At 47.2% G+C, this 20,860-nt stretch overlaps 1 protein-coding gene across 9 annotated transcripts in view; it reads left to right on the top strand.

Moving 5' to 3' along the window:
* The window catches only part of Sec16a (SEC16 homolog A, endoplasmic reticulum export factor), a 36,863-nt gene extending 16,026 nt beyond the window's left edge, over positions 1-20,837 (top strand). For 4 of the 9 annotated variants that reach the window (XM_006497910.4, XM_030249768.1, XM_006497914.4 and 1 more), the window contains 24 exons: positions 17-191; positions 752-894; positions 1,145-1,206; positions 1,315-1,453; positions 1,883-2,128; positions 3,720-3,817; positions 4,107-4,188; positions 4,384-4,501; positions 4,681-4,792; positions 4,969-5,074; positions 5,711-5,851; positions 6,272-6,385; positions 6,631-6,814; positions 8,015-8,260; positions 8,812-8,894; positions 10,498-10,647; positions 13,557-13,634; positions 13,841-13,897; positions 14,040-14,151; positions 14,497-14,634; positions 14,867-14,961; positions 15,823-15,897; positions 16,530-16,589; positions 17,355-17,706. In XM_006497910.4, coding sequence (XP_006497973.1) covers positions 17-191; positions 752-894; positions 1,145-1,206; positions 1,315-1,453; positions 1,883-2,128; positions 3,720-3,817; positions 4,107-4,188; positions 4,384-4,501; positions 4,681-4,792; positions 4,969-5,074; positions 5,711-5,851; positions 6,272-6,385; positions 6,631-6,814; positions 8,015-8,260; positions 8,812-8,894; positions 10,498-10,647; positions 13,557-13,634; positions 13,841-13,897; positions 14,040-14,151; positions 14,497-14,634; positions 14,867-14,961; positions 15,823-15,897; positions 16,530-16,589; positions 17,355-17,549 — 3,009 coding nt within the window. In that variant the 3' untranslated portion in view covers positions 17,550-17,706. Of the gene's footprint in view, positions 1-16; positions 192-751; positions 895-1,144; positions 1,207-1,314; positions 1,454-1,882; positions 2,129-3,719; positions 3,818-4,106; positions 4,189-4,383; positions 4,502-4,680; positions 4,793-4,968; positions 5,075-5,710; positions 5,852-6,271; positions 6,386-6,630; positions 6,815-8,014; positions 8,261-8,811; positions 8,895-10,497; positions 10,648-13,556; positions 13,635-13,840; positions 13,898-14,039; positions 14,152-14,496; positions 14,635-14,866; positions 14,962-15,822; positions 15,898-16,529; positions 16,590-17,354; positions 17,707-19,314 lie in introns of those variants that run through there. The other 5 variants (XM_011239073.3, NM_153125.2, XM_006497911.4 and 2 more) reach the window with 4 other exon arrangements.
* Positions 20,838-20,860: the final 23 nt, after the last annotated feature.

The raw sequence follows: 20,860 nt of genomic DNA, 5'->3' as shown, positions 1-20,860 counted from the left end.
TGCTCTCTTTCCCAAGAGTCAGATTTACAGAAGCCACCATGTGACTGGCGGTTCCTTTGAGGCCCCTCATGCCCCAGGCTCATTTCATGGTGATTATGCCTATGGCACATATGCCAGCAATTTCAGCGGTGCCCATGGTTTTCCAGAGTACAGCTACCCTGCAGACACCTCCTGGCCTGCTGTGGAGCAAGGTACGTCTCAGCAGTTCAGCATTCAGCCACCAGGTTGGATCGAACAAGCGAGTCCAGTCAGCTCCTCTTTGCACCCTGTGCTCTCTGTCCTGGATGTTATGGCTTATTGGTACAGGCCAATATTGGCCCTTGGATTGACATTTGTCTCTGGGTCTAAGAGCTGTTTGCTTGCCCAATGTGTATTGTTAATGTGTAATTTTGAGTCCAGTCTCCTTTCTAGTCAAGCCTTGGGTATCTCTTCTCTATATTCCGACACTGGCTATGTGGGTGAACGCTCTTGGACCCAGTTCCCTGAGAGACTCTTGTTATGATTTGTGCCAGTGTCCCATTCTGACTCTCCTATGTCTTTACCTCCTACAGTGTAGCTGAGAGCTCTCCTAAGTAAAGCACTAGTCAGCATGAGAAACCATTTTTGTGTGTGAGCTGCTCAGCTCTTCTGCTCTTGGGTGTCCTGTGATAGTCATTCTGAGCTTAGGCAGGAGGCCTGAGCTGGGTCTAGAAGCTGTGAGCACAACCAGCCAGCTCATTGTTTCTCTTCCTATTTATTTATTTAAATTCAGTTCCATCAAGACCGACCTCTCCTGAGAAGTTTACGGTGCCTCATGTCTGTGCCAGGTTTGGTCCTGGTGGTCAGCTCCTTAAAGTGATTCCCAACCTGCCTTCAGAAGGACAGCCTGCACTGGTGGAGATCCACAGCTTAGAGGTAACCATGGGTCTGTGGTGCTGTCGGTACCCCATGGCCTTGGAAAACATGCTTCCATGAAAAGCTCAGGTTTATAGGGCTTTGGTTTAAAGTTGGAAAATCTCCATTGGAGTCCATGCTCATGTAATTGTACCAAGTACCTTCACACTCTGGGTAGAGGGGTGGGTGTGGTTCCAGAAATGGTTTTTGTGACTCAGTCTGCCAGAGGTTCGGACTGCACACATGACCCACTCTGCCCCTCTTGTTGCAGACCTTGCTGCAGCACACACCTGAGCAGGAAGAGATGCGCTCCTTCCCAGGACCTCTCGGCAAGTAAGGTTCCCTGTTGTGGGGTCTCTTGATGTCTGCCATAGTGGTGGCTGCTGGGTTTGGCTCACAGTTTTGGAACCACCATTCACTGGGTGTTCATTCTCTCCCCAGAGATGATACCCACAAAGTAGATGTTATTAACTTTGCACAGAACAAAGCAACAAAATGTTTGCAGAATGAAAGTTTAATTGATAAAGAGTCTGCAAGTCTTCTTTGGAAATTCATTATTCTGTTATGCAGACAGAATGGGGTATGTTCCCTTTTACTTCTTGAATTTCTCCCTGTTCGCCTTTAGTCTCAGAATCTGTTCCCTGTTCCTATCCAGAGCTATAGTCAGTGTCAAGCCCACCATGCCATGCTCTCTCAGGAAGAGCACCCTACCCCTTGCCATGCCTCCTCAGGAAGAGTGTCATGGCAGCAACCTGGGAAAGTAGGACCAAGGGAGGTGTGAGATTTGGGGTGAGCTGCCACCACAGCCCTTATATGCTAGGAGGCTGAGGATCAGTATGTCCCTGCCCACATGAAGAGTCAGGCTTCTTTTTTGAGTTCTAACATGTGTTACCAATGTAGACCTGGCCACGCTCTGACAGCCTGGGAGTTGTCTTATTTATCTGGCTGGAAACCTTGTTTCTAATAAAGTCTTATGTTGCTCTCCATCCTGTCTCCATTGATCCTGTAGACTGTTGTGGGAACAGACATTGCAGAGCTTTTGTTACGGGACCATAGAACTGTATGGCTTCCTGGGAAGTCACCCAATGAGGCAAACCTGATAGATTTTACCAATGAGGCTGTGGAACAAGTGGAAGAGGAGGAGTCAGGGGAGGCCCAGCTCTCATTTCTCACAGACAGTCAGACAGTGACCACCAGCGTGCTGGAGAAGGAGACTGAGCGGTTCCGTGAGCTCTTGCTGTATGGCCGGAAGAAGGTAGGTAGCTCTGCAGATTTTTTTTAGTGTCCGTCGATTGGCTCAGAGAAGAGAGACCAACCTCTGGGGAACAACTGTAGTGAGTGCTGTTCAGGGGTGATATATGGCCTTTTGCTGGACATTTCTGAAGGTATCCGTAGTGTTTCTTCTGAGAAAAGCCCATAAAGAAATCTGACCAGCTCAGTTTACAGTCATTTAGAGAGTGTGGTTGCTCGTCTGTGTATAGAATCAGGGTGAAGTCTTGTTACAGACTGAAGCATCAGACCACTCTTGTGTATTTTTGTTAAAGCGGAGTTCTATAGACCTGAGGCTGACAGTGCACACAGGAGTATGAAAGTATGCATATTAGGGCAGAAGATGTTCTGATAGTGGGAGATACATCTTACTGGCTCATAGAGTTCTCTATGGCAGAGACAGCTGATGGGCCCAGAGTTCTCTGTCCTTTATATTATGATCTATGTAGAAGTTCATGGTTTTATTCTGGTTCGGATCTAACAATTGAACCGGGGCCATGTGCATGATAAGGAAATACTCTCACCTATACCCCAACATAGAAAAGTTTAACTTGCCAGGTGGTGTGGCACACGCCTTTAATCCCAGCACTTGGGAGACAGAGGCAGGCAGATTTCTGAGTTCAAGGCCAGCCTGGGCTACAGAGTTGGTTCCAGGACAGAGTTAGTTCCAGGACAGCCAAGGCTACACAAACCCTGTCTCGAAACCCCCACCCCCCCCACCCCCCCAAAAAAAGAAAATTTTAACTTTAAAATAGGGTCTTGCTGGGTGGTGGTGGCGCACACTTTTAATCCCAGCACTCGGGAGGCAGAGACAGGCGGATTTCTGAGTTCGAGACCAGCCTGGTCTACAAAGTGAGTTCCAGGACAGTCAGGGCTATACAGAGAAACCCTGTCTCGGAAAAAAAAAATAGGGTCTTTGTAGCCCAGTATAGCCTCAAATTTATCATCCTCCTGCCCCAGCTTTTAAAGTTCTGTGATTTCAAGTGTGTGCCACCATACCTAACTAGAAAACTCTTTTTATGAAAGTCTTTCTGTGTTACCCAGACAGGTCTTGAACTTCTGTGCTCAAGTGGTTTGTTGAGTAGGTGAGACTATAGTGGTGTCCCCATGTCCAGGGAAAGCTCATATGTGATCCTTGGAGTTTTAACATGGAGTTTCAGAGCTGGGTGAAATCATATGACCCTATTGGCTTTTGTGAATAATTTCTTCTATTGCCAAGTTTTGCCTCCTAACGGAAAGTGCCAAGTTGTACTACAGACTATTCAGGGTGCTGGGATACTAGGTTGAGGATGGAGAGTATCTGAGGAGGCTGCATGTCACCTGAGGGAGCCCATGCTGCCGTTGCACCCCACAGGAGTACTGCCACTTGTTTCTAGCTGGGGTGGAGAATGAAAGCAGCATGGGTCTACAGGTACCCACTAGAGGGAAAGGACAGAAGGACAAGACCGTGCTGTCGCCTGTGAACTGTGAACACATGCTCATTTGTCCTTTTACCTCCACAGTCATCTTGTTCTGTGTGTGCATGACTACATGTGGTAAGCACTGGTTATTCACACGAGCTCTGAACTGCATTGCAGGATGCTCTGGAGTCTGCCATGAAAAATGGCTTATGGGGTCATGCTCTTCTGCTTGCAAGTAAGATGGACAGCCGGACACATGCCCGTGTCATGACCAGGTGAGTCATCTTGTACCGTACCCCCATTCTTTGGCACAGCCTGACTTTGGTACTCAGGTATTTTGCCTCTGCCATGGGAGTTTCAGCTGTGGACTCATGGACTTCCTTGGCTCTTTCTCAGGTTATACTGTTGAGGAAGTTTTAAATTCCTTATTGCCTGGTGTTCTTTAATATTTCTGTAAAACCTCAGTGAACTTTTCATTCTGATGGCTGGATAAAGGACTGAGAATGGGCTGTGGTTTCTTCTTGTTGAACCAGAGGTCGATCTCCCCATTCTCTGTACATGTAGGTTTGCCAACAGTCTTCCAATCAATGACCCCCTGCAGACTGTCTACCAGCTCATGTCTGGACGGATGCCTGCTGCATCCACGGTGAGTATGCAGGCCCCCGGGACACTGATGGAGGCCCACAGTCCAGTGTGATTTGTGCATACTGAAGACTTTGACTATGGAGTCTGTCTGAAACCTATGTTTGTTGGTCTTGCTTTCTCATTGGGCTTGGGCTTGATCATCAGGAAATAAGACAGTCTCTGAAGGATAAGAATTTGTTTGTTCTTCTCATTATAGTGTTGTGGCGATGAGAAGTGGGGAGATTGGAGGCCACATCTTGCAATGGTTTTGTCCAACCTGAACAACAACATGGATGTTGAATCTAGGACCATGGCTACGATGGGTGATACTCTAGGTAGGTTAGGTGTGAGGTAGGCCTTTGGCTGTCATGTGATAGATCCCAGAGTCTGACTGTGTGAACAACTGTGCCAGAACCATAAGAGATGTGGCTTTCATAAGTCCAGTGTCTCTTTGGCACCTTGCCTGAAGAGTTTCCAAGGACTGATGAGATGTGGTTGCTCTGTTTCTCTTCAGCATCAAAAGGCCTGTTGGATGCTGCACACTTCTGCTACCTGATGGCCCAGGTTGGATTTGGGGTTTATACAAAGAAAACTACAAAACTTGTCTTGATAGGCTCAAATCACAGGTAAGGAATCAAGTCACTATAGCAGCGTCCGTTTTCCTCTAAGAAGCAAATGGTCCTGACCTTCAGTTAATTTGGAAGTGGCCAGCCTTACGCCTTAGCTGCATGATGGGCATACTTGGGTTTACCTGCTTGGGTTTATGGTGCCAGTAATTGGCCACTTTTCACTTCTTCCACAGTTTGCCCTTTTTAAAGTTTGCCACCAATGAAGCCATTCAAAGGACGGAGGCTTATGAGTATGCTCAGTCCCTTGGGGCACATACCTGTTCCTTACCTAACTTCCAGGTGAGCAGGGGCTGTGAGGGGTGGCCAGTGCTCACCAGTGCTTGCTTGTTATGGTTTTGAATTCTCACAGAAGTAATGATGAGGTGTTTTGTTTTGTGGAGTTTTTTTCATTGTTTGTTCGGTTAGTTTGGTTTGATTTTTGACACCTTGAATACACAGTTGATCAAAATGCTATATTAAATAGGATTTTTTTATATTTTTGTTCTTAATATTTCAGACTAAATTTCAAGATATATATATACATATATTTATATATGCATGTATGTATGTATAACTTTTAATGAGAATTGTGGTATGATCTGACCCAGTTGTGTGCATGCATGTCTGTGTGGGGGTAGGTGGGTGTGTAGGTTTGTATGTGTATATAGGTTTGCATATATTAGTAGGAAAGGTTTATAGTTTGCCCATAGGAAAGCCAGTTGTCTGGATTTGTGGCAGCAGCTGGACATCAAATCTTGAACTGCTGGCGTTATCAGAGGTGTTAGGGGAGTGCAGGTGTCTACCTTGACCCTACACTATCACAGAGGCTGCTGTGGTGTACAGCATCTAAGATCTCAGGGGTGATGGGAAGCTCAGAGCCATGGCGGTGCACTTGTGTGGAGCCCCAAGACTATAGTGATGCACTTGTTGTTTCAGGTGTTTAAATTCATCTACTTGTGCCGCCTGGCTGAAATGGGACTTGCCACACAGGCCTTCCACTACTGCGAAGTAATAGCCAAGAGTGTCCTGACACAGCCTGGTGCATACTCTCCAGTACTGATTAGCCAGTTGACTCAGGTAGGATCTTCTGGTGCCTTCCTGTTAGCATCTTGCCAACTCTGGGGAAGCACAGGCTTCATCTTGCTGAGCTTGGGGTGGTGAGTGGTACTTAACAAAGAGATATCCAGAATGTGCTTTAGATACCTCAGTGCTCTGGGGCGGCTGTTTTGGACTTTGCATCATTAATAGTCACTACTTAACAAATTCATCTTGATCCATTCAAATCCTTTAAAGGCCCTATCAAAGAACTTCATCTTCCCTGGTTAGTTGAGTACTTGGACAGGCCTGCTAATATCCATATAAGTGTGAACTGCACCCTGGCGCACTCGATGATTTATACAACCCACACATGACCTCCTTCAGGCCCAGGGAACACTTGGGAACAATTTTATTGGTGCCATTTGGCAATAACAAGGACCTCTGTTCTCTGGGGTCTAGATGGCTTCCCAGTTACGCCTCTTCGATCCTCAACTGAAGGAGAAGCCAGAAGAGGAGTCCTTTGTGGAGCCTGCCTGGTTGGTGCAGCTGCAGCACGTGGAGAGGCAGATCCAGGTGCGCCTTTTGACAGCACAACCTTGTCCTAGAACATGGCCTGGAAGCATTTGATGAGAGGGTTTGTGCCCGTATTGTTTCCATGCTGGAGCATCTGATGGTGGCACTGTGACTTCAGAAGTGCACACACTGAGAGTTCCCTCCTTTCCAAGAGAGCACCAGTGTGGATCTCTTGATGTGGAGAGTACATGTGTGCTCACATGGACTGCTGAGCATGGACTGCAGCTTGACCCTGTTTCCTATAGGAGGGCACTGTGCTGTGGAGCCAGGATGGAACTGAACCCCAGCAGTGTCGCATTACATCGGGCTCTGAGGTGGAGCAGTCAGATGGCCCTGGACTCAACCAGCAGGCAGGGCCACAGGCCGACAACCCTCTACTGATGCCAAGCACTGAGCCTTTGATGCATGGCGTGCAACTGCTGCCCACAGGTGGGGCCCACAGCATCCATGTACTTGCTTACTGATGTCTTCTTTGAAAAGAGAGTATGTTGCTGCCAGAATTGAGGCCTGGTGTATCACCATGGTGACTGGTGATCTTTGGACTTCCTCCTCCTTTCTCTTAGGCTTCCTCATGTGGTGAGCATATAAAGTGGCAGAACTTCAGATGCTCTCCTGGTGATGTCATGAATGCCTTTGCCCCCTGGCCCTGGCCCTTGACAAACTCCAGCTGCCCTTTAGCTGTTTGCTTCCTGTGGTGCCTCATAGCTCTGTCAGAACAAGTACTGCCACTTCTCAGCCTGCAGCTGCTTCTCCTTATCTTCCTCATCTTGGGAAGGGTTACCCACCCCTCCAGGAGATGAGGTCCAGACCTCTCACTCATTTCTTGAGCCTCTTTGCTGGCCAGGCAAGCATCTTTTCTGTTGTCCTCACTCTCATTCTGTCATTCTGCCCCTGCACTGCAGGTGTCCTCAACCGACCTGACACAGGAGGTCATCCCTATCCCCTGACGGCCTCCGGCTCTCTGTTCCAAAGCTCCCCACCCACCTGGCATTCCAGCCACTCTTGACTCGGACTGGACTTCTGGTGCCTCTCGTCCCTACTGAATACCCATTCCTCACATGTTTCCTGGCATCACCCTGGGATAAACTCCCTCTGTGCCTGTTTCCTTTCTTCCTGGTTCATTCCCTGCATCAGGATTCTTGTTTTGTATTGGGAGATGGGAATCTCACACTGTTGCTCAGGCTGGTCTTGGACTTGTGGTTCACAAATTATCTAAGCCTCCTGAGCAATAGTGCCTTTGTGTCCAGTGTTGAGCTGGAGAGAGGACTCACTTAGACAGTTGAGCTGTGTAGATGGCTGCGTGCATAAATGGTCTATTTGACCTAGCGATGAGCAGAGTATACTACCAAAGCAGCACTGAGTTAGGGGTCACTTGTTGTAGTTTTCAGCTCCTGCCCCACATCACATCTACTGATGGTCATTGGCACACCCATTCTGACTCTGAGTTCCTAGGACATGAACATTCTGCTTTTTCCTAGACCACTGAAGGGTGCTGCTTTTCAACTACCTCATTATAAAAGAAGCATGCCTGTACAGAGCAGCTTATGTGCTTATGATGTGCTGATCAGTGCTTGCCTGGTGCAGTCAGCCACAGTGACCTTAGTTCCTCTTCTCCACTGTGCCCTACAGCTCCTCAGACATTGCCTGATGGCCAGCCTGCTCACCTTTCCAGGGTGCCGATGTTCCCAGTGCCAATGTCTCGTGGGCCCCTGGAGCTGAGTCCTGCCTATGGACCCCCAGGATCTGCACTTGGCTTCCCAGAATCCTCCAGATCTGATCCTGCAGTGCTGCATCCTGGGCAGGCCCTGCCACCCACTACACTAAGTCTCCAGGAAAGTGGGCTTCCACCCCAGGAGGCCAAAAGTCCAGACCCAGGTGTGTCTGCTGAGGGATAGATGTTGTCCTGAGAGCAGAGCTAATTGGTCATGCTGTTAAAGGAAGAGGCTGTTAGAAGATATTGCCTGGACTAAAAGTTCTAGTATTGCAAACTGCTAAGAGTCTCAGTACAGTTTGAAACAGTAATGCTAGTTTCTATTGTGACTTGACCTTGTGCTATCATTTGAAGCCTAACTGCCCATTTGAGTGTAAAAGAATGGTCCTGGGGTATTTGCAGGGACTGTCTTGGTACTGTACGTCCTTGGGGGCTGCACAGGTGAGGGTGGCAGATGTTTCTCTGGAAGCCAAATTTGATGGATTCTGTGCCTGTCTGACTATCTGAGCGAAACAAAACATACAGTTGCTTTTATAGAGCAAAGTAGTTAGTTGCCGCACACTTGGGAAAATCTTCCTTTTCCCTATTAGAAAGAAACATTGGTGACTGAGCCTGGTAATCACTTTGTTCTCAGTCTATGCCCTGCCAGTGCCCGCTTCCCTCTTGCCCCATGGCAGCAGCTCTAGGACCTAGTCATCCTCTTTTGTTTTGACAGAAATGGTGCCACGGGGCTCACCTGTCAGACACTCCCCTCCGGAGCTCAGTCAAGAGGAGTTTGGCGAGAGCTTCGCTGACCCGGTACTTCCCATACCTTGTAACTGCTGTCTTTCTCTGAGTTTGTTGAGTAGATACTTTGGTTCCTTGTTCTTAGCCTGAAGTAGGAAGGTAATAAAGGGAAGGAAATTATTCTTAAATTGAATTCTTACAGAGAAAGTGTTATAAAATCATTGTGGCTGAGGACAGAGAGATGGGTCATTTGTTAAGGGTGCTTGCTACCAAGGTCATTCTCACATGGGAGAGGGAGAGAACCAACTCCTACAAGTTACCCTCTGACTTCTACACGTATTCTAACACACATGCCCCCAAGACACATCCAGATGATTAATTTTAAAAATTACTTTAACTCTTCAAATGTGAAAGTTGGTAAAAATGTTGATGGAGAAAGAGGCAAAAAAGAGAATCAAGTGTTGTAAAAGCAGTTCCTTTAAGCAGAAAGGAGACCCACCTCTAGTGAAGTTCCAGACAGAATTTTCAAAGATGGAGAACCTTCCTGATCTCTACCCTCACTGTACGGTAAAACCTGATATTTTGGTTTCCATGAAATTGCAGTCACTGCAGCACACAAGGTTTGGTATAGATACTCTTCTGTGTGCTCTCAACCAAGAGGGACAGATGGACAGTTCTTTACAGATACCCTATACTAAATGGATGTCCCATCAGTAGATGTTTCCTCATTTCAGATAGCCTCTTCCTGAGAAATAACAGGGAGGGTTTCACTGTGTGCTGATCATGCCTTCACCCAGGGCTGGATCACTTTTCTTTAAAAACTTTATTTGTGTGTGTGTGTATGCACATGCGTATGCATGCATGGGTTCCCACAGAGGCCAGAGGAGGGCATTGAATCCCCTGGTACTTGAGTTACAGGTATTTGGGACCCACTGCATGTGAGTGCCGAGAGCTGATTGCAAGAGCAGCAAGCACTCCTAATAAGTGACCCATCTCTCCACCCCCTTGATTTTATTTTGTAACATTACTGTGGTGAGGGTAGTGCATGTACCACAGTTCGCCTGTGGGAGTCCGAGGAAACTGTGGAGTTTGGTTCTCTTCTTTCACTTTCATGTGAGTTCTAGAGATGAAAATCACATTGGCAAGCCTGAATTGCAAGTGCCTTACCACTGAGCCATCTGTTAGCTCATGGAGAGGATAGTTTAAATTGGGATGTTGTCCTAACAGCACCATGCGCAGCTCACCCTCAGGGCGTGCATGTACTTCTTCTCTTGGAGTGGTGTGATACTCCGTGCTAGGTGTTTGCTGGCTGTGCTTGGCATTTCTTTAGCAGACTGGGAAAGTTTCAAAGTGTCCAGCCTGGCCGGGCGTGGTGGTGCACACCTTTAATCCCAGCACTCAGGAGGCAGAGGCAGGTGGATTTCTGAGTTTGAGGGCAGCCTGGTCTACAGAGTGAGTTCCAGGATCAGCCAGGACTACACAGAGAAACCCTGTCTCGAAAAACCAAAAAAAAAAAAAAAAGTGTCCAGCCTGCCAGCAAGCATGAATCCCTCTTCTCTGCTCTTGTCGGTTCTTTGCCGTACCAGGGAGACACAAGTCAGGTGTTCCTCCTTACCCACTTCACTTCCTCACAAGGAGCTCCAGGAGACCTGGTTTCCATCTTGCTTTGTGACAGGGCTCTTCCAGAACAGCACAGGACTTGGAAACCTCCCCAGTGTGGGATCTTGGCAGCTCCAGTTTGACACGTGCACCATCTTTGACATCTGATTCTGAAGGGAAGAAACCTGCACAGGCTGTCAAAAAGGAGCCCAAGGAGCCCAAGAAGGTATAACCCAGTCCTGCAGAGAGGTGGGGCAAATGCTGGAGGGAGGCTCCACACCCGAAGCAGCTTTCCTTGGGAGTTAGAGGGAGGCAAGGAAGACTGTTTATTTTAAATCAAAAATTCATAAACTATTTTCCCAAGATGTAACATACATGAAATTAAGCATGTCACAGCTAGACAAGTCTCTCTCTCTCTCTCTCTCTCTCTCTCTCTCTCTCTCTCTTTCTCTCTCTCTCTCTCTCTCTCTCTGCGTGTGTGTGTGTGTGTGTGTGTGTGTGTGTGTATGTATGTGTGTATATCCAGATTGGTGAGAGCATACCCAGGTTTCCTAGAGATTCACTCATAGCCAGTCCATGTCAGAGAAGCCCTAGTGTAGCCAGAGTAGGGCACATGTATTTCCTGATAACAGCCAAGCTGAGCACCTTTGCACAAGCTTAGCCCTTAGTGCTCATTTGTCTTGTATTTGTAATATTTCTCTGTTGTGTTTTTTCAGTGACTTGTGAGAGTACTTGCATGGTGGGTTCAGGTCCTCTGTTGAATGAGTATGTGGGTCACAGCCTCTCTCAAATCTGCAGACCACCTTTTTGTTCTTAGGATGTCTTAACAAAAAATACAGTTCTTTAATTTAAAAATTATATAATCTAAAAATTATATGTATATGTGTGGTGGGTGTACATATGAGTACAGGTGCCTGCAGAGACAAAGAGAGGTATGAGAGGTTGTAAGCTGCCCAAAGTTTGTGCTAAGAACTAAATCAGGTCCTCTGGAAGAGCAATATATGCTCTTAATCACTGAACCATCTCTCTCCCATAGTTTAGCATTTTAAGAAAGTTCAGCTTACCAGATACCCTTCATGACAATTTTTTAAAATAAACACAAGTTTAATTTTTAAAAATGTATGAAGGCTGAGGATACAGCTCAGTGGTACAGCACAAGGCCTGGGGTTCAGCCCCTAGTCACTACAGGGGGAAAAAAAAACAAACGAAATGAAAAAGAAGCCCAAGATAGTTTTTAGGGGTTAGAGAGGTGGTTCAGTAGTTAATAGTATGGACTGTAAGAACAGTCCTTGTACAGTCCTTTTATTGCTTCTTTGTGAGTTTCACATCATGTCTACCAGTCCACTTATACCTGCTTGCTGCCCTTGAAATCCCCTCCCCCAACATAAAAACCACACAAACAAAATAAACAGAACAAAGTGTAGAAAGCATCTCGTTGTCATAGAAGCAGTATTGTGTCACAGTGTGTCCCACAGTAAATCCCTTTGTCCACATATCTTCACTTTTGAATGTTCATCAAATGAGTCATTGGTCTGGCTTCTGTGACACCATCAATATTGACTCCTCATTGGAACTCCTCCCAGTTATCCTGTTGTTGCTCTGGGTCTTGGAGATCCTGCAGTTTTCAGTAAGCAGGACTAACCCTTTCACTGAACCCAACAGTTGTAGATTTTGGGGTGGGCCAACTCAAAGCCCTGGATCTGGGCCTGAGTGGTAGCTGAGCTAGTCAGCCCACTGGCTCTCCCTTATCCGTACCGCTAGGGCAAGCTCTCCAGCTCTGCTCCTGCTAGGCCACCCAATAGGTCAGCTCTCCCACTCTCATGCCCTGGGGGGCCAGCTCACCCACACCCACACCTCCAGAGTCAGCTCCACTGTGCTGCCCAGTTGAGGTGTGGAGCCTGCTCTCCAATAGCTGCAGCTGGCAAGGAGCTAGGTGAGCTCTCCTGCTCTGACACTAAGGACATTTTAAAAAGGAGGCCATGCCTGGTGTGTGCCTTTAATCCAAGCACTCTGGAGGCAGAGACAAGCTGATCTCTATATTTGAGACCAGTATGTTCTGCTAGAAAGTTCCCAGAAAGGGAGGGAGGGAGGGAATTATAAGCTAGACTCCTGTTCCATTTATTTTTATTTATTTATTTATTTTTCCAGTACTGGGGATCCAGGACCCATATATACTGGGTAAACACTGGATCACTGGGCCATGGCAGACTTTGAGGACAGGTCATTTCCGCTGATGATTCTAGGAGGAATAGAATGTGGGCTCTATAGTACAGCTTCTCTCTTCTCTTTTTTAGTAAAGTTGTCCCAAATGTCAAATGATAAATTCTGATCACACAGATTCTTTCTGTAGAGGAAGAGGGGCTGTGTGTGGAGGCCATCCTGTCCAACTTCCTTTTTCCCCAAAGTGGGAAGAGCCTGATGCTCAGTTTGTCAGAGACTGGATGTGAAATGTTCTGTAGGTGGCATATTATCATCCTGAGCTTGTTTGTTAAAAATAACACTTATCTGCCAGGTATGATGGTGTATACCTTTAATCCCAGCACTCAGGAGGCAGAGAGGCATCCCTGTGAGTTTCCTGATAGCCATATCTATGTAGTGCAACACTGTCTCAAAAAAGATATACTGGGCTGGAGAGATGACTCAGTGGATAAAAGCATGGGCTGCTCAGAGGCCCTGAGTTCAAATCCCAGCAACCACACAGTGGCTCACAGCCATCTGTAGTGGGATCTGATGCTCTCTCCTGGTGTGTCTGAAGACAGTGCCAGTGTACTCACATATATGAAGTAAATATGGCCAGAGAGAGTGGGGCTGGGATATACTTAGGGTTGTGGGATGTCATTCAATAGTAAAGTGCTTTCCTAGCATGTGGGAGGTCCCAGGTCTCATCCCCATCCCTGTGACAGTGTACAGATGATTGCATATCCAACCCCTTGGACTTGTGTGGTCAGAGCGTCTCTCATGAGCTCATCCTCCCGGTCCAGGCTAACCTCTGTCCCCATGACGGCTGCCTCCTCAGCCCTTGTCCTGCACTCACTCCATCTCTGGGTGCAGGGACTGCTGTGCAATGCTTGCCTTTTTGTGCTGGCTTCCTCTCTCTGGGAAGTGTCCTCATGCTTGCCTGGTGATTTTATTTAGACTGAGTCCTGGTTCTCTCGTTGGCTGCCTGGAAAAAAAAGGACAGAAGCTTATCTACCAGATGACAAGAACAAATCAGTGAGTATTGTCCAGATGTGGCAGTCGTAGTGGGGTGGATGGGTAGGTAATGATGGCCTGTCACTGCTTGATAATGCAATGTATTAGGATTCAGAACAGACCTGAAAGAGTTAACATTCTCTGAAGTTGTGAAGTGTCTAAATCACATTCTAATTCTTTTTAGTTTCATTGTACTGAATTTTTTTTTCTTTTAAAAATCTTGGCAGATTGTTTGGGATGAAAAGAAAAACCAGTGGGTGAATTTGAATGAACCAGAGGAGGAGGTAAGCAGTGTCCTTAGGTCCCTGTTTGAGGGGAAGGCTGCCTGCTTTATTTCTTGTCACCTGGGCAAGGCCTCCCTTTGGAGAGTCCTCACTGGTCTCCAATCGTGTTAAAGGCATTGCTGAGCTGTCTCTCCCTCTGCAGAAGAAGGCTCCACCCCCACCTCCAACATCGTTCCCCAGGGTTCCCCAGGTGGCTCCCACTGGGCCTGCAGGACCACCCACGGCCTCCGTGAATGTGTTTTCTAGAAAAGCAGGTAATAGCTACAGCAGAAATCAGAGGTGTCTGTGTAGAACACTGTCCTTTGGCATCCAGAGCTCAGTCAGCTGTCATGATGCTCACGTTGTCTGTGCATTTTCCACCCTTGAGAGAAAAGCCCAGTTACCCAGTACATGATGAGATCTGAATAGATGGCCCATAGATCTGAGTTTTCTGTTAGTATATATGCAGCCCGTGTGACTGGGTAGAATGGAAACCAAGCCCAATAGTCAATTCTGCTGTGCACCCTCATTAGTTCTTCTGATTCAGTGGGAACCAAATTTGTTGGATGTTGGAGGTCGAATAGCGCTCAACTGAATTTGACTCTCCCTCTCATTGATAGGTGGGTCCAGAGCTCGCTATGTGGATGTTCTAAACCCAAGTGGAACACAGCGGAGTGAACCAGCTCTTGCTCCTGCAGATTTCTTTGCTCCTCTCGCCCCACTGCCAATTCCTTCTAACTTATTTGTACCAAACCCAGGTAGGCAGCCCATGTATTCACCCGGCTTCTTGATCAGTTTCCATCTATGAGCCTGTGGCCCTAGTCTTCCTTAGAAGAATAACTGGGCCAAGGTGCAAAGGACCAAAGGCTTGTATATACTTCTTTGGCAATTGGACTTTCCTCCCTGGTTGAACCCTTACATTTGGACTGTTTGGACAGATTGTCCCAGACATTGGGCTGGGGTGATGACTTCATGCTCCCTCATTCACAGATGCAGAAGAGCCACAACCTGCAGATGGGACTGGCTGTAGGGGACAGGCACCAGCTGGGACTCAGTCTAAGGCAGAGTCCACCCTGGAACCCAAGGTATATACAGTGCTGTAGAAAGAAGGTGAGGGGCTCCCTGTATCCTTTAGGATTCCTTTGCCCCCTGCAAATCAGTGTCAGGTGTGTCAGGTGATGACTCTGGTCACATTGTCTATATTTGTTTGGTAGAGACATTAGAAGGTTAATGCAAGGCCTGAGGAAGGCACTCAAGGTTCAATTTGGAAAGAAGAAAAACTCTAAAGGTGGATGGGGTTGATGGCTGTTTTAACAGTATCGTCCAGCCGGGCATGGTGGCACATGCCTTTAATCCCAGCACTTGGGAGGCGGAGGCAGGTGGATTTCTGGGTTCGAGGCCAGCTTGGTCTACAGAGTGAGTTCCAGGACAGCCTGGGCTATACAGAGAAACCCTGTCTCGAAAAAAAATGAAAACAAAAAATAAAAAAACCAGTATAGTCCATTAATGTTTCTTGCTTTGAAGTGGTATGGGTGGTAATTCTATGTTAAACATATTTTACCAAAGTTTTTAAAATCAGAAAAAAAGTTAGAAAACAAAGAATTAGGTAGCAGTACAAAAAGTAAAGAAGGGTAAAAAAAGCAGCTGAATCCCCACGTTCCTAGGAAAGCCTGCTCTTGTCTGGACCCATGGCCCTCACGGCCTCCAGAGAGTCGGAGGGCAGTAATGTGTGGTGCACACAGGCTTGTGGGCTGTGCATCAAGAGCCACTCCAGGCAGGACAGTGGGGGCCTGGGGAGAACACCTTCATATCAGAACTACCAGGCATATCAGAGTAGTGTTTAGGCTGTGCTACGGGAGCAGGCAGTTTTCTTCTCTCTAGGTGTAAAAGCTTAGACTCTTTGGATTGGAGCGTTACCACACTTCACATTTCATATTTCCTTATAGGTGGGAAGTTCTACAGTATCAGCCCCTGGACCTGAGCTCTTACCCTCCAAACCAGATGGCTCCCAAGGAGGAGAGGTAGGGAACCCTGCCAGTATGAGTGCTGGGTGTGTGTGTGTTGTGTGTTACCTGTGCATTTGTGTATTATGTGTGTGCAGGAGAGGAGGTGAGGGCATGCATGTGCATGGGTGTGTGCATGTTGCATGTCTGTGTGGGTGTGGGTGTGGTGGGGTACTATGGCCTGGAATGGTGATTCAGCCAGCTCAGTGCACTTCCCTGTGGTGACTTTTTAGAAGTGTGCAAGTGAGTAGGAGAAGGAAGTGCAAGATGGCAGCACAGTGTGTTTGATTAACAGTAACACTTTAACTTGTATGATCACTTTTTCTCAGGTGCTCTGAGTCAGGTGTGGGGCTGACATCATCACTTTCTAGCCAGGTCTCCCTCACAGTATCCTTAGAATTTCAGAACTTTGAGGTGTCACAAAGTATGAGCTAAGAGCTAGACAGATTTTTTTCCTTTTCCAGCGTAATGATGGTTGTCTTAACCAAAACTGGGGGGGGGGGGGCATTTGATGCTACCTCTGGCTGTCTTCATTTGAGTGATATTGATTCTAATGGCATCATAAAGCTTTTAAAACCAGCTGACAGCTTGGAGCAATGGAGCATGCTGATCTTCATGTCTGTATCTTGTGTGTTCTTGCTGTTCCATAGCTCTCGCGTTGTAGCTCTCTGAGCTCGCTCTCACAGGAAGTGAGCCGGCATTTCCATCAGGTACCTGTGGCTGGTGGCTCCCTCCACGGGGCTGGCTATGTAGCTCCCATATGTCCCTTAGAGAGTCTGTCATCCTCTTTACTTTGTCACTAACCCCTTGTCTTAACCAAGCATCATGTGGGCAAAGATGCAGTTTTCCTTTATTAGATGGCCTGGGTCTAGATACGCTGGTGGTGGACTTGCCTCACAGGGTTCAGAGTGCTCAGGGAGCTTCCTAACTCTGCTCCTTGTGAAGTGGCCTGACCCCTTCCCTACCATGATCTCCTGAGTTAAGACACTACTTGGAAAGAAAGATTTCTTCTTGCTGATGAGGCTTGAGGAAGTCTGTTTGTAGCCAGTAGAAATGTGGACATGATAAGCCATCGTGTGGCCAAACTAGAGGAGACAAGGAACGCTTTTCATCCTCTGTTTTGGAGCCAGGCCATGTCAGTAGCTTTCAGTGGAAAGTCTGAGGGGACATTTGACTGTCCATGGCTGTAGAGCAGGCACACTGTCCAGGCCGCCTAACTGTTTGACCAGCACTAATGAAATGTCAGTGTCCTGCACTCACTGTCTGCATGTTGTTCAAATGATTTTCTGCATGGTGCTTTGACTTTGGCTGTCCCATGACCCATCCAGTAATGAAAACAAGTGTTACCAGAACTGTCTCTCTGGAGCCTATTTGGAGCGTTAATGGTTCTTTCTGAGTTATGGCTTGTGTCTGCTGCTGGGACAGCAACTGCTGTGTTACACTGACTTGCTGAGGTCCATCTCTGTGCTTCACAGGCTCCTGGAGACCATTGTCCTACAGGGGCCCCTCATGGTGGGTCTGTGCCCTTTTACAACCCTGCTCAGTTGGTGCAGGTGAGTGACCCTTGCCTTTGTTCCCCACAGCCCCAACTTTTCTGCTCAGTGAGTCTCCTTTGTTCCCTGGCTGGCTGTACTTTTGGGGGGGTTTGTTTTGTTACTTGTTTTTTTTAAAGACAGGGTTTCTCTGTGTAGCCCTGGCTGTCCTAGAACTCACTCTGTAGGTCTCTTACTTGACTTAGTCTGCATCCTATGCTTGCCTGCTGCTCCTCTCACTACTCTGGGCTCTTCAGGGTCAGGGATTGTTCTTTTTGTTACTTGCCATGGCTGAGGGTTGGCTCTCACTATTGCCAACCTCCCATTCCTGCACAGGATGCATGGTTTTCCCAGGTTAGCCATAGATCACAGGCTCTAAGCCCAGTCCTCTCCCTCCTGCCTCCCCCTCTTCTCCTTAAGAGCAGCTCTTCCAAGGAGACCCCTGGTTTGGGATTTTTCATTGCTTCAATTCCTCTGTCTGAGTGACACATTGTTTAATTGCTTGACTCTTGAAGATCCTTTGGGTCTGCCCTAGGTGCTGGGTTGAGAGTTTGCTGGGTGCAGTTTTTAGATCAAAAATGGTAGTACCATTTTCTGGTGCTCACTGTAAGAGAGTCCGGGTCTTCATTCTCTGTCTCTGAAGGCTGGAATAGCATCTTCCTTGAGGATCTGTACACCCCTTCCCTCAGTCATGGCTCTTGTGTTCTTCGCCTAGGAGAGTCTGGAATGTGCTATATAGTTTCTCTCCTCCACCATCTTTTGAAGAAGTATAGTCTGGCTTCTGTGGAGGGGACGAGCTCTAGGCAAGCATCTTTATTTTGGGGGACAAGGGACTTAAACCAGGTACTTAAACATGCTGCACAAGTACTCTAAAAAATGAGATGCAGTCCTGGGGAAAGCAGCATGTGTGGGGTTTTTGTTGTTGTGTTTGGTTTTGTTTTTAATCAAAGGGCAAGCAAGCAAAGTTTATTTAAATTTTTATTTTATGTGTATGGGTATTTTGCTGCATATATGGCTGTCTACTATTTGCATACCTAGTGTCTACAGAGACCAGAAGAAGACATCAAGTCCCCTGAAACTGGAGTTACAGATGGTTATGAGTCATTATGTGGGTGCTGGGAATTGAACCCAGGTGATCTGGAGGAGGAGTCATTTTTTTTGTTTTGTTTTTCATATATGTCATACAAAGTCTATTGAGAAGTAAATAAATCTTTGCAACCAGGAAGAGCTCAAAATGAGTTACCTGGGCAGGTATCTTGACATTCTGAATGTGATGTTCTCAGCCCACTCTAACAGGGACCCTGCCCGCAGCTGTGCTAGACCCAGCCTTGGCCACTCTCTGTTTAGTCCTCTTGAGGGGCCTGGGCCCTGTGCTAAGCCCTGTGCAGATGAGGCTGCTGATATCAACATTTTTGTCCATATTTTCAACTCCAAGATCTCATTTTTCTTTTGAGCTTGTGGTTGAATAGTTCTGACAGATTTCTTGGATTAGATCCCAGTAAGGTCTAGTGAGGGAGGAAGAATATATGCAGTGTTCTCTCGTGGCATGCAGCGTCCTTGTGCTTTCAGGAGTAGAAAATTATAGGCCACTGGCCACCCTTGCACTCAGTGAACCCTTAGCTGCCCCCCCCTCCCCCCCCCCCCCCCCCGCTCTGTAGTGCTAACTCAGCTCTTTTGACCTTGACAGAATTGGCAGAACAAAAACAAATCATGTCTGCAGTGCTGTGGGCTAGGAAATGCTGAGCAGCAGGAACTTGGCACATACAGAAGGTCTTGCTTACACTTGAAGCTAACACAGAGTCTGCCCATTTGTTATTGATCTGTGGGGTTATCCTGTAGCTCCATCGCTGGACAGCCTCTGGGCATGGACACATGTAGGTCATTGCTGTTCCTTTTGTTCTAGGCTTCTGTCACCTCGGGAAATTCAAGGCCAGGGAGGATTGGCCAAAGAAAATATGCGGCATTGAACTAGGATTGCTGCTGGATTCTTATTTGGAACCCTGAGATGATTAGATAACTGTTCTTCACCAAGAACCAACTAGCTGCCTCAGGTCTCGTGGATCCCAGATGGACATGGCAGTAACTCAGAGCCGGTCATACTGTGTGTCTCCTTCCTTGCAGCCTATGTATATGAATGATTGAAAAATTGATTTCAAGGTTCCTTTCAAATGCTGGATAGAATGAATCTAATTCAAAGTCTTTTATGTAAAAGAACAATGTTTCTTTTTTAGTCACTTTAGACAAATTAAGGTTTGAGCCACTTGAGAATATCCCCGCAGAGAGGCTAGGCAGGGATTCACTACAGGAGAGCACAGTTACTTGGACACCAAGGCCTTTCTCACCTGAGAAATGGTGCAAACCAACCAGGGATCCTTAGGCTACTGAGAAGGCTGTCTGCTTACCTGGAGAGGACTGACTGCTGGGATGTCTGGCCTAAGAGGAGCCTCAAACTGCACTGGGCAACTGTGCCTTGTCCTGTGAACTGGGGAGTACATGCCAGCTCCTCAAAGGGTCACCAGATGGCAGCGGCTCCCAGGCTGGGGAGGAAGTGGTTACAAGGGCATGTCTCTCCAACATTTCCAGCCTCACTCCATTTTCTGTGGCCTCATTAGTGCTGGGTGCGTTTTTTTTTTGCTCCGAGCTTTCCGTCATGGCTCAGTCACTGGGGAGAGCCCCAGGGAGCTGATATTCTGAAGCTGCTGATCTGATTAACCAGGTCAAAAACTGGCTGTGTGCTGCAACGTACTGCCCTCCTAGCCAGGAGTCTGTATGGAGCCCTCTAGCTGACTCAATGTCACCTGCAGACAGCACTTAAAGCCTTGGTGGTATCTTGGAGTGGCTTACGGTGTCCTAGCGCACACTCTGGAACCTTGCATCTCTACCCCAAAGCCCACCAGGGACCTTCAGCAGCGACTCACTGGCTCACCCATATCACTTCAAGGAGCTGCCACCACATAAGAGTCAAAGCTTTAAGGCTTCACTGACTGTTCCTAAAACTATCCTTACACTCTAAAGAGGAAGGGAAAGAGAGTTAAATATTTAAAAATCAGCAGGTAGAAAACATAAATGGTTTGTTTGGTATTAAATTTAGAAATTGTAGAACATGGAATTAGTACAGCCCTTCCCGGTTTTCTGGTTCCTTGCATCATCTAGGAAAGACTCACAGAATGGCTTCCAGGACGTTCCATAGATGAGTGTACTTGGACCCTCCTGTTCCTGTCATTAAGAAAGGCCTGTCCCTGTGGGTCAGTAGCAACTTGTGTCCTTGCTGGGACCAGGCAGGACCCTTGCCTCTGGTTCAACCCTGCCCAGGCTCTGTGTTGACTGCCAACCACTTTGGATTCAAGAAGCTTCCTCCCTGGGAGCTGCTATTTTTCCAAAATTCACATTGTTAAATAAAATATTTTGGGCTCTCAAGTAACTTAATTTATGGCTTCCTTTGTGTTTTG

Source organism: Mus musculus, chromosome 2 (genome assembly GCF_000001635.26).
Source record: "Mus musculus strain C57BL/6J chromosome 2, GRCm38.p6 C57BL/6J".
Lineage (NCBI taxonomy): Eukaryota > Metazoa > Chordata > Mammalia > Rodentia > Muridae > Mus > Mus musculus.
This window is presented reverse-complemented; position numbering and strand designations above follow the sequence as displayed.